This window comes from Populus nigra, chromosome 7 (genome assembly GCF_951802175.1).
Source record: "Populus nigra chromosome 7, ddPopNigr1.1, whole genome shotgun sequence".
In the NCBI taxonomy this organism is placed as follows: Eukaryota; Viridiplantae; Streptophyta; class Magnoliopsida; order Malpighiales; family Salicaceae; genus Populus; species Populus nigra.
The window spans coordinates 15,256,243-15,270,034 of NC_084858.1; the positions used below are offsets into that span (position 1 = coordinate 15,256,243).

Here is a 13,792-nt window from a genome sequence, read left to right on the forward strand (position 1 = left end):
ATGAAGATCAAAATATTTAAAATTTCAATACCAGTAATTTACTTTATTGTTTTTAATGAATTTCTTAATCAAAATAAATTTGTAATAGAAAAATACATAAAATTTGTAATAGAAAGTGACACCCACATAAGATTTATTAATAAAAACAAAAAAAATGTAAGGTTGCACATATGAAAAATCTTATAAAAATATCAATATTAAAAAAAAACAAATTTAATCGATAAAAAATTAAAAAAAAATATCACAAATAAATTATAACTACCTCTTTAAAAACAAAACACACTCAATATTATTAAAAACAATCATCACAAACTAATTAAAACATAAACCCAAAATTTATTTGAAAACAAATATCAACTAATGCATTATTTTTTAAAAATCAAAATTAAAAAAAATCAGGGCAGGCGCTGCTAGGCCTCGTAGGTTAGGCCTAGCGTCTGGCCCCATCAAGAAACGGCCTGTGCACATGCCTATATTTTTTTTAAGTTTAATGGGGCAGACGATGTGTCATCCACCCCATGCATAAAAAAAAAACTTGACATATTGCCTACATCGGCAAACGACACATCTTCTGTTTATCCCTTAAATCTGGCCACTATGATGATCGGAAAAACATGTTCCTTTGTTGTTTTACCTAAAAACTCATTTTAAACCATTTTTTTGCCCAAAATACATAGGAAAGACTCTAGAGACCTTATTAAACCAATTCATAGCCACAAAAAACATAAAAAAACCTCTTGAAATTCACTCGAAACAAAAAAAAAACCTCAACCTTAGATATGATTTTTAGGTGTTTTCAAGGTAAAAAAAACACATAATCTTAACTCTCACTATCATATGGAATCATTTGACATAAAAAAATAAAAAATAAAAAAACATCTATTTTTTAGGTGTTTTGTTGGTTGAGTTCCTCACCAACTGACATTTTTTTTTCTAAGTCAGAATCTAGCGATCTTTTCTCTCTCGTCAAACCAAAAAAGAACTAAAAAATAAGTAAAATGAAGTTTAGTATAAAAATTAAATTTTGTAAATTTTAGGGACTGGTCACTTAATAGATAAAAAAAATGATGGACTCAAATGAATTTTTGATAGAAATTTTCAATCTGCCACCTATGTTATCCGTTTTTTTCACTTCGGTCCCTTTTCTTTTAATTCAACCCTCCCTTTCAATAATAATAATAATAAAAGAAGCAAATGAGCTTTAATTTGGTCTTAAAATGACTCAATTTTGCACCAAAAAAAAAGTTTGAGGATCAAATTAAATTTTTTTAAAAATTTCACTATTGTAATCCATATAAAACACCAAGGTGAACAATACTTTTGTGAACAGTAAAAAACACCACACATTTTAGTTTTATGTATAATAAACACTGTACAGGTCTATCACTCAAATCCAAATATGCATTAGCCGTGACAAATAAATAGCAAAAGGGAAACTTTTTTTATGAATATATGAATTTAAATATGGATATGAATGAGTTATGTAACTTGAAAACACGGCAAACCATGGCAGATGTTTGGTGGTTGGCCTTTGCTGAGGCTGTGACAAATGATTACCATCTAGCACACACAACACCTCAAATATTATCACCATAATTACTTCTACCAAGAGTGAGTCTCATGAATCAGTTCTTTGTCAAATTTGCTATATAATTATATAAATTATATTTTAAAATCTTATCTAACAACTTAAATTAAATTTTGACAACACCCTTTTAGTGTTATTAAACTTTAATTTTTAGTAATTTTCAATCAAATCCATTTAATACCTTAAGTTAAGGCAGCACTTTTTTTATTGTTATTGGAATTTAATTTTTAGTAATTTTCAATCAAATTCATTTTAGATTATTACTTGGGTTTGTCTAGTAAATAACTTGGATTTAATGACTATGCCAAAACCAAAAATCTAATTAATAATAATAAAAATCATAATAATAATAAGACCCACGTTCTTTAAATATGACAACCTCTTCCAGACATAAATAACTCGGACCTGGTTGTCCTGTCAGATCCAAATATCTAATAATAATAAAAAATAATATTAATAATATTAAACTTGCATGATCCAAGTACTTATAGTTTTTAATCTCTTAAATTAAATTTATGATTTTTCTTTAATAGTTATAATATTTTTTTAATTTATTTTTAATAATATTAATTTTAAATTTTAACCTTCAAATCAAATCAAATATATAGTTGTTTTTAGCCTTATGTTATAACAACAAAAGGTTAAAGTAGGATAAAAATATGTATGGTTAAAAAACAAAGAAAAATACCTTGTAAGAACAAGGATATTTTTGCTTGGTGGAAAAAATAGAGAGGCAAATTTATGGAATGAAATTGGAAAATAACAGATAAATGCAAAAATGTTAAATAATATTATTCGACTGGTAAATCTTCTAACTAGTCCTTCCAAGGAGACCCATCTTAATTGTCAATGACGAACATGTTAGGTCATACCTCTTAATTACTTGTAGAGTCATTAATTTGCATCGCAAGATTTCATCAGTTGTAAATCATTATCCCCTGTCAATTTTAATTAAGTTGATTTGGAAATTAATCTCTGTCTCGCTGGGAAATTTGTTATAGAATTCAATCGACGCATCAGTTAATCAAGTTCGCGGCAAATAAATTAATTGATTGTTTCCCCGTCAATTCATCAAATGAAAAGATAGACTTTACAAGAGGTTGTTCGGTATTTTAGTTTAACAAACTGAGTATTTTTAAAAAATATATTTGGTATGAAATAATAATATTAAATTAATATTTTTTTTATGATTTTAATGTATTAATATTAAAAAAATTATTCTAATAAATTTTGAGTAAAAAAATATTTTTGAAAAATACTCTTAGAAGGCTACAAGCCTGAATTGACAATTTATCTAGCAAAACAGATTAAAAATTGACCCAATAATTTACAGATTAATCCAACAACTTAATAATTTTAAAAAAATATTTTCGAGTCGGTCCAGACAACTATAATAATGTGTCCTAACTTCTAGACATTGTTAACTAGAAAAGACAACGAAATTAAACAAGGTGTAACTAATACGGTGTCGAAGTCTGAATACCAGAGATCTTCTTGTAAGATTTCGTGAACTTGGATTTGAGGTTGCCCGAATGTGCCTTTCCTCGGGAGACTGCTCCTCGAGGCCTTAAGAGACATTAATCCTTTGCCTCCTCAACTTGTTCCATTATTTCCTAATTCCTATATTTAAAGATGATAAAGAATATCAATATATCAAAGTTTCTATTCTATCAGATTAGATTTAGATTAAATTTTAAATTGAATTTGATAATATCTATACCTTATTCAAAATCTATCATATAAAATAATCATTAAAAAAAATCCTAACCATTCAATTCGGGTTAATAATATATCCATTTCCTATGACTTTGGATCCCAGTTTTAAACCGTTTGGGAACGCGGTTAAATCACGTTCTAAAAAATTTTAAATTTTTTTTATTTTGCTAAAATTTAATATGATTTATATGTTTTGGATCGTTTTGATGTACTGATGTCAAAAATAATTTTTAAAAAATAAAACATGCTCTTAGAATATGTTTGATAGTGTAATAGCAGTTATATTTCAAACAACTTTTTGTGCCGAAATGCATGCCAATGATTTTTTTTATTTTTTAAAAATTATTTTTGATATTAACATATCAAAACGATTCAAAACATACAAATCATATTAAATTTTAACAAAAAAAATTAAATTTTTAAAATACAATTTGCATCGCATTCCAAAATAATTTTGTAATTTGCATAACATTTCCCTGGGGATTGAGAGGTAAAAACAATTTATTTATCTGCACTACGCCCACAACACCAAATCCTTAATATTTTACTCAGATCCTTAATTACCTGCACCAGGTAAAAATTTGAACCTGTCAACCTTCACCATGTACGAATGTTAAAGTAGCTAGGTTCTTCTACTACTATGCCATTCTTTATATATTAATTTTATTGAAATTAACTGCACAATCCTTTATGCTAATTAAAAGCTCAAGTAACTGCATCTTGTATTTTATTTTCTTATGATTAGATAAATTTTAGAGTTCTCCAAGAATAGTCACCAATACTCAATCTAGAGACACGAGAAGGAAACAAAAGGAAAAAAAATTGAACCTAAAAAAAAATATTTTTTTTATCATTCGTGCAATATTTTAGTGTTAATAATTGAATTTCAAATAAAATTCATTCTTTAAAAATAATACAAAATAAATTAGAGACCAACCCATTTGATTTAAGAGAAGAAATTTAATGTTAAAATTATATTTCTTAAAATACTTATCTACACCTCTTTTATTGAAAAATCTTTAAAGAAATAACATGATGGTAATGGGAGTAAATATAAAAACATAAAATGAATTGAATTATGATATTTGAATTTAATTTAATTATTTACTGTTTTTTTTTTCAAAATGAGTATAAGTTTAAGTTATTATTCTCGAGAATTTTCCATCAAGTACAACTTTGAACCTTAGCTTGTGATTTAGAGCTTGTTTAATGTTGTGACAACAATTATTTTTAAAAGTATTTTTAACTTGAAAAATCATTAAAATAATTTTTTTATTTTTTAAATTTTATTTTTTATTTTAATATATCAAAATAATCTGAAAACGTCAAAAAAATAAAATAAAATAAAATTTAAATTTTTTCAAAACTATTTTTGAAATACAAAAATAAACATGTTCTTAATAAAGTCACAATTAGACCATTAAAATTTAATATATTAATATTAAAAAAATTATTCTAATACTATTTTTTAAAAATACTCTTAGAAAGCTACAAGCCTGAATTGAGAATTTATCTAGCAAAGCTATCTAGGATTTTAATTCGAATAAAAACAAATATTAACTTGATTAAAGATGATTAACGTGATAAATTCACTGTAACTTAGTTGACTTAATAAATAATTGACCCAATAATTTACAGATGAACCCACCAATCTAATAATTAAAAAAAAAAAAAAAACATTTTCAAGTCGGTCAGACAACTATAATCATATGTACTAACTTCTAGACATTGTTAACTAGAAATTAGATAAGATGTGACTAATACGATGCCGAAGTCTGTATATACACCAATGACCTTCTTATAAGGTTTCGTGAACTTGGATTTATTATAGCTTTTGCCCGAATGTGCCCTTCCTCGGGAGACTGCTCCTCGATGCCTTGAGAGACATTAATCCCTTGCCTCCTCAACTTGTTCCATTATTTCCTAATTCCTATATTTAAGTATGATAATGAATATCAATGCAACAAAGTTTCTATTCTATCAAGTATTTATTATTCAATATATCAAGTTAGATTTAGATTAAATTTAAAATTGAGTTTCATAGTATTTATACCTTATCCAAAATCTATTTTATAAAATAATCCTAAAAAAATATCCTAACTATTCAAGTCGGGTTAATAATCTACCCATTTCCTATTATATAATAACCAAATTGAGAAGTGTAATTATTTATTTTTTAAGAAGTAAATAAAGAGTTTGGGTTACGTGGATGGGAGATTTCTAAATCATATTTTAAATTTGATTTACATATATATACATATATATACATATATATATATATATATATATATATATGTATATATATCCAGCCACTTAACCCACTACGCCCACTACACCAAATCCTTACTATTTTACTCAGATCCTTAATTACCTGCACCAGGTAGATTTTTGAACCTGTCAACCTTCACCATGTACGAATGTTAAAGTATAGCCAGTTGATCCATAACTTCAAATAGAATTTAATTTTAAAAAATAATACAAAATAAATCAGAGACCAACCTATCAACCCATTTGATTTAAGAGAAAAAAATTTAATGTTAAAATCAGTTTTCTTAAAATAATCATCTACACATCTCTTTTATTAAAAGATCTTTAAAGAAATAAGATAACGGTGATGAGAATAATATGAAAATAAAAAATAAATTAAATTTTATTTCTTTCAAACATCTTTTAAATATTTGAATTCAACTTAGTTATTTACTATTATTTTTTTTCAAAGTGAGTATAAGTATAAATTATTATTCTTGACAATTTTCCATCAAGTATAATTTTGAATCTGAGCTTGTAATTTAGAATTTATTTAATATTGTAATAATAATTATTTTTTACTTGAAAATTTATTAAAATAATATTTTTTTATTTTTAAAATTTTATTTTTAATATTAACACATCAAAGCGATCAAAAAATATAAAAAAAATTTCAAACTTTCTAAAAAACACTTTTAAAATACAAAAATAATCATGTTATTAATAAAATTACAATTAGAGCATTTAAGTGATATTCGTTCTCTCTCTTTTTTTTCTCCTTTGTCATTATTTATGTAATCCACTTAAATATTTTCCTAGCTGTCTCTTTTAAAAACAATAAAAATATAAAAAGGATCACTAAGATACCAATAATCAAAATTCAAGAGTCAAGATTAGATTACAAGAACAAGCAAGCATGATGCCAAAGATGCCATTCGTTTGCAAATAATGAAAACGCACATTATTTGATTTATACATAGAGAACATATATATGCTCTCATTTTTACAACATATTAATAATATTGTCTCTAGTATATGCTCCAGAAAAGCATCGAACTAGTAGAGACTTGTGAGGTAGAACTCACACCTGACCAAAGTCATAATCAGAGACATAATTAAGCATGCTGGATACTGATATTTAATTATTGTATAATTGACATTTTCAAGTACCAACCAATCCCCATATGGGAAGAAATGCAGTCATCAATGCCTTCCACCCAGATGGTTTTTTTGCTACGATGTCTGATCTCATTTCTGTCATTTGTGGTTGCAGCTGTTTCTTGCACAGCACAAAATTCCTTCCCTCTTGGGAACCTATTGGCTCCCGTGGATTCAACGCTACATGAAAAAAAAAAAAAAACGAAAATGATTTTACCCGACCTACCAATTAGTTTATTTAACATAACTACTAAAGTATATATTAAAATCTTTGAAAAAAAAAAAGCTCTTGGAATTGAACAAGTTAAACCCAATGAGATCTGATAGATTAAATCGAGAAATTTAGACTTGAAATCTAACTCAAATCGAGTTTGTTTTTAGTTTATACATGAAACTCTGTTGATCCTATATTACAATACAAAACCCAGTATTTTTTTTCTTATCAATCCTAATCGTAGATTAGTTTTCACAACTATAATTAAATTATTACCTCAATGATCAATAGTAATATCAAATAAAGAGAATAAGGAAGGAATTCAAGGCAAAAAATAAAAATAAAAAACAATTGTGAAATTTTCAAGAAAGGGTAAAGTGAAAATACCATCTGAAGGTGGATTAGCACAGTAGAGAAGGAATTTATTGACATCAAAGCCAAGAACTGGGAGCCGGCCTCCACGGGCATACGTCTTCAAAGCAGTGTCAATGACCCCAGAAACAAGATCATCCCCATTAACCACAAACCTTATAGGCCCTGCACTCCCAAGAAAATTGACACTTACCAAGAACCTATTCGTTTTGTCATCACCTTTCTTATTCTTTATCTGCTTTTTTAACATCATTTTCTCGCTCACATTTCTCTTCATCTTTTCCATTTTTGTAGCCTTTCTTTGATGAAAAAGCAAGATATATAGCTCAAAGTAAAAAGAAAAAAGAAGCTGAGGGTTTCAATTAAAAAAACAAAAAAGAAGAAGAAGATAAAACAACTAATTAATCTTGTGAGGTTTTCTTTAGGGATCAAGGCCAAGGCAACGGTAGCACCAGGCTTGCTTGCCAGAGCCAAAGTGGAAGATAAGCCCGTGAAGAGAACGAGCAAAACCTCTCTGAGAAGAAAGAGTAGAGAGAAAGTGCATCAAAAAGGTTATAGATCTTGTTTCAAACATCCAAAAAGGAATGAAAAATGAAGAAGACAGGGAGATATGCGTACTGAGGTTATCGTTTAGAAGAAGAATATAAGCATAAGAAGTGTAGGGTTTATTTATATAGAGACAAGAGAGTTGTTTTATTTGCTCTTGCTGGTTTACGTGAATCTGTTTTTGTGGCCTTTAGCAGACTATATACATTTGGTTTCGGTGAGTGTTCTAAAATAAATAAATAAAGATACAAAAACATGAAATAAATCTTTCATGTTTTAGATAGTAATCAAACATTGCATTTCCTATGAAAGAAGTCGACCGATTTGTGCTCTTGTTTAGTTACCAGCACTACTATTTAATTTTTGTGTTCTTAATTATTTCTCTTTCATTCTTTCGACAATTTAGTTAATTCTTCCCTTGATAACTATTACAACACAAGTGGACATTTGGGATTTTCCTTTTAGTACAGAGTGAGTTCATTTTTATATGTTTTCCTTAGTCGTGCTAACTACAAGATGACAACATGCAAGTTGTTCTAATTAATTGGGAATTATTATGCTAAATAGTAGATAATGTAATCTATTAACAGTAACTAACTAGGAGAGGATCGGAGGGCAAATGTAAGCTATCCTAGGCCATCCATGCCATGTCCAGCAAGCTTTATTTAATTTGTGTGGCCATGGTGCCGCTTTGCAAGATTAATTAGTAACCTTGGCATCCATCGGGAATATTACTTCACACGCAAGACGTTGCATTTTTTTAATGTCATTATTATGAGATTGTAATTAAAAATGCAAAAAAGCATAGTTAATAATAGTAAGTGAAAGCTGAAAACTTGTATATTGAATAATTGTTTTAGTATTTTTCAGCAAGTAACTACACACTTTCTTATAAAATCTAGCTTGATTAATGGTTAACGAAGTGAATTTCAACTAGAAACCTTAGCTTGTACTGAGTTTTATTTTGAATTGAATTCTTTTTAAAAAACCTAAAAAGATAGGTATTTTTTGGAGACAATTGCCACCCTCCATCCACCAAGAGCATTCATGTTGTTGCGAACTTAGTGAAAGAACCATCATACTCAGGAGATAAGTTCTCCCCTTCACTCCAACCAACGAAGGTGCCCATTTCTTGTACACTCTGAAAATAGATGAATCTTTATGAGAAGAGGCCTCCCCCAACAAATTCTTTTACATTACTCAAAATATCTTGAAATCGAAATTAGTCAGCAAAATGTCTAAGGAATATAAGGAGCTTTCTTGCATTCCTACTTCTCCCATGCCACACCAGAACGTACAAGGAAACCTCCTTGGATGGTGGTGCGGTATCCACGTCCTTTGTTTGTTCCTTCAATTTTTCTTGCACAGCTTTACAGCAACACATATACCAGTAGAACTTTTGTAAGGAAAATGATGGAAAATCGTCAGTAAAACAATAGCATCAAAAGAAACACTAGAATGCAGGCAAAGCCACAAGCAAACCATAAAAAGGATTTTTTGATGCAAAACTATATCAGGCTTTCATAAAGAACACGCCTAACCTTTCATGTATACAAACCCGTCGTTTGAGAACCCGGTTTCGCTGATCGGCTTCACTTGGTTTTTTTGAAAGTTTTTCTCTCTGAGAATCGAGCAGCAGTGCCTTCAACTGTCAAACATTATAGAACATCTGTCCGGTTTCTTTTCAAAAGGATAGACTTACAGATATGGAAACCCATGAAAATTTGTTTTGGTTCTAGTCCATGTAAGTTGAACTAACTAGAAACCAAATATTACAACGACGACCTCGGGGGGCACGTTCAATTCACAGCATAAGAGAATTCAGCAACGGGGCTGATTTCCAACACATCCTGATGAAAACTGATCACTTCTAATTACAAATGAAGCAGAGCTGTAACTAGAAATAGAACCAGACGTATAAATTGGAGAAAATGGTCAAACACGAGACAGAGAAAACAAAATAATACTGTCACTTCTCAGGTCAAATATGCTATTATATTTTTGCCCAGCACAAAAAGTAGGGACATCTATAGAAGCTACAGCTTCAACCATAAAATAAAATAAAATTGAAGCTACCACTTTATTTGAGGTCAGCGGGTTCAGATATTGTTTTTAAAAAATTATATATGTAGTTTTTAATATATTTTTTTAGTTTTAAAAAATTATTTATTAATAATAAATAAAATTAAAATTAAAAAAATAGAAACACAGATATAAATCAAAATATAGACATGACATTTATCTAGTTGTGTTTGCTAAATCTATTTATTAAAGAAATTGTTTATTCAATCAAACAATAATAAAAATAAATACACATTTAATTGATTAAATAAAATAAAATAAAAAAATATTATGCAATGTTATATATATTAAAAATATTATCAAAAAATAAATATTTTTATTTTCAAAAATAAAGTTTATCTATAAAAAATATAAATAAAACAAAACAAATCTCTTTAAAAATCAAATTCGCACAAAATATTTTTTAAAAAAAAAATCTATATCCAAAAAATATTAAATAAGCAAAAACAAAAATAATAAAAAATGAGTGATATTAATTAAAACATAAATTTAAAAATTATTTAAAAAAACATATTAAAAATAGATATCAATTAAAAAAAGAAGCAAAATAATAATAATAATAATATTTAACCCGGTTAAGTTCATGACTCGAATGATAAGTTTGACAAGTTAAGTCACGAATCTATAACCCAACACACCTTGGCCATTATAAAGGAAAAGCACAGAGGCGTGAGCAAGCCTTAAAGCCCAAGCCCGTGCGCCTGAACCTAGCTTATTTTTTTGTTATTTTTTAAAAAGATGAATGACTTGTCATTTGCTCCTATTTTTTAGAAAAAAAAAAAAACTTTGACAACTTATTGTTTGTGAGTCCAGATTTTTGTTGTCACTATGGTGGCCGGAAAAACATTGCAGTGTCTCTTTTACCCAAAAAACTCAACTTTTAAGTCATTTTAATCCCAAAAAATCTCATCAACACCCTTGCAACACCTACAAAGAAACCCATCAACCTAAAAAACCTTAAAAATAATCCAAAAAGTCAAAATCAAATCGGGTTAGATTTATCTTTCCCGACTTAGATATGTTTTTTCAACAAATATTGAGGCTCTTGGCACACCATCATCAAACTTATCTCATCGCTTGAAAACCATGAAAATCAAAAAAAATTATTTTGATGGTTGAAAATGGCTTGAATGACGACTTCTTTTATGCTGAAATCAGCGATCTCTCCCTCTCATCTCTATAATCAGGAACTAAAAAATAATACAAATAAATTTTTGTATCAAAATTAATTTTTTGAAATTTAAAATAATCTAAATTATATAAATTGCGTTATTTTTAAGGATCAAGAACTTAAGTGTATTTTTTATAAAATCTCTGGCACGCCATCCATGTTTTATGTCCTTTTTATTTCGATCACTTTTCTTGTAATTTCACCATTGCTTAAAAAATTAAAAGTAATTGGCTTTGAATTATGATGAAATCGTAGAAAATAAAACTATCAAAATGAATTATTAAAAAATAAACAATACATCCACGGTATTACGTATATCTTACTTAATAGTAAGAAAAACATGCCTTTTTGTGTTTTCTACCTATAACATGATGAGGATGCCAGGAAGTATGCACATGCTATTTTCTTATAAATCTGTCGCCTTTTAATTTAATTGTTGTATTCCTATGTATTATGCAGTTAAAAGTCATTAAAGAACGGGTATCAGTCCTACCTTGAAAGTTCTTTTGTGGTTCACTATATTGATCATTGAGTTCTAGTGGGTATAGAAAGGGAAGGTCTCTGTTTGCTGTTACATCAAAGAGAAAACTGTGTCTGAGATTATCAAATGTACCAAGAAGCCATGGAAATGTGAGCTCACCTCATCACCACTCAATGGTCGATGAAGAGGCTCTTCTGGTGAATCCTCAGATGCATTTTCTTCATCCACAGAACAACCTTCTGGCTGTGTTGACGAAGATTCCTCCAAACTAACAGGCACAGTGTAGGTTCTCCACAATACATTGCTCATCCAATTTTTCTGAGCAGAACCTCGATGATAATGTGCCAACCTTGGGTTGCCTGGCTTAATATTGCAGCCAGCCACATTATAAGTAAGCTTATGGATTCTTTCCGCTTCTAAGATTGGTGAATTCCATGAAAACCATGGCACTTGCTTGCCAATAAAACGCTTAAGATTTGCAGGCTAACATTCATTTCTACGTTCTGTGGACAAGCACCTATCCTATCTGATGAAATTCCTCAAAAAATCTGTCGAACTCATCAAGAGAAACACCAATTTCAAGTTATGAGCTTCCATGCTCTGGCACATTCATCTGATTCGTTCCTCACACTTGAATCCTCACGGCACTCTTCAAAGTCATTCTCACCTCATGCATTAAAAACAACTCATGTACACAGAGAAGCGAGAGAGAATTCAAGACTACAGTTATCCATCTTCCAAAACAGAAAAGGAACCAAAAAGAAAAAAACCTTTATCCAAAATCCAAGAGAGGCTAAGTATTGCTAAACTACAGAAATACTAGAATGATCCTAACAACACTATTTACACATAGTTGCAACTTGCAAATTCATACAAAACACATAGAATGGAAATATCAAGCAGAACATAACAACAGAATCATAATATTTAGCATAAAGATTCTAACTTTAAACAGAAAAAAATATGTTTTCTTGCATACACAAATAAATACATTACAGTGTGCTAATTAGACCATCAAGAGACAAAAACAACATGCTACTTGTAACTTCCAAGGCACCTACCAACCAAAGCAATTTGGAGGATAGAAAACAGTACAATTTGAAGAGGAAGAAAGTGAAGGAAGGGTTTTTTATTATTATTATTATTTTTTAGGGTGGCAGAGAGAGAAATAGTTAATCATGTACCATGACACGTACCATGAAACCATTAGCCCACGTGTCAGTAAGGAAGAGGTTATAATTTCTTAATCATAAATCACTAGATGAGTGGGGCAAGCAAGTGCTGCCCTTGTAGATTTTTTTTATGGGCTTTGGTCCAGTTCTCTTGAAACCAAATCCAACCTCAAAAGGTTAAGAAAATGTTTGACAAATGCCTTGTAGAATACACTAGGCTGCCCTACCCCGCGGATCTTATTTTTTTATATATAAAAATAATGTTCAAGTATGTTTAAAAAATAAAAGAAATTAAATTTAATAAGGTGATTTAATTTTAAATATATGACGGGAGAATAGAGATCAATAACAAATTATGTTTTATATATATATATATATATAAAAGATGAAACAATGGGAAAAAAATTCATGGATGTATGAAATTAGAAGGAAAAAAAAAAGGGGACACAAAGTCTTAGTGAACTCTAGGTAGGATGAAAAACATGTAATATAGGTAATAAGAGACAAGTTAACCTATGATAGCCCGCAAAACTCATGACTCAGGTCATGAGATCATGATAATTTAATAAAAAAAAACCGCAAAGTCAATTTTTTTAAAAAAAATAAAAACTAATGCTATATAATGAAATCAAAAAAAAATGTTGATCCATGCCAACCTTTCAAACTTATGAGTCCGGTTATTAAATTGAAATATCATACATGAAAAATTAGTGAAGCATAATCCTTAGCAAATTAAATGAAGAAGAATGAAACGGGAGAAAAAATTAACAACATAAAAGGATCAAAAATTAAAAAAAAATTAAAAGAATGAGAGTGAAAATCAAAATAAAAAAATTAAATTAGAGGGAAATAAAAAAAAATTTATTGGAGGGTTATATTTAAAAGAAAAATAATAAAAGAAAAAAATAATAAAAGAAGGAGGACCAAATTGAAAAAAAAATAATAATAACTTGAATTGAAGGATAAAATTAAAAACTAATAAAAATTGTATAAACGATCTAAGGGAAAAAATAGAAATTAAAAGAATAAGGATCAAATTGAAAAA

At 28.6% G+C, this 13,792-nt stretch overlaps 1 protein-coding gene and 1 pseudogene across 1 annotated transcript; both read right to left on the reverse strand.

The window, feature by feature from the left end:
- Window positions 1-6,471: 6,471 nt before the first annotated feature.
- LOC133700252 (uncharacterized) lies at window positions 6,472-8,060 on the reverse strand. The gene is made up of 2 exons (XM_062123804.1): window positions 7,311-8,060; window positions 6,472-6,889 (listed from the first exon to the last, which is right to left on the reverse strand). Exons 1-2 carry the CDS (start codon window positions 7,579-7,581, stop codon window positions 6,714-6,716), a joined length of 447 nt encoding a protein of 148 aa, XP_061979788.1. The 5' UTR covers window positions 7,582-8,060; the 3' UTR covers window positions 6,472-6,713.
- On the reverse strand, window positions 7,717-12,236 carry LOC133700097 (protein PTST, chloroplastic-like; annotated as a pseudogene).
- Window positions 12,237-13,792: the final 1,556 nt, after the last annotated feature.

What these genes read in the sequence shown, in the direction of transcription:
- LOC133700252 (XM_062123804.1), bottom strand. Translation starts at nt 7,581, where the DNA reads ATGGAAAAGATGAAGAGAAATGTGAGCGAGAAAATGATGTTAAAAAAG. An exon ending in TGCTAATCCACCTTCAGATG is followed by an intron (nt 6,890 to 7,310) that starts GTATTTTCACTT and finishes TTTTTCATGTAG; the next exon opens with CGTTGAATCCACGGGAGCCA.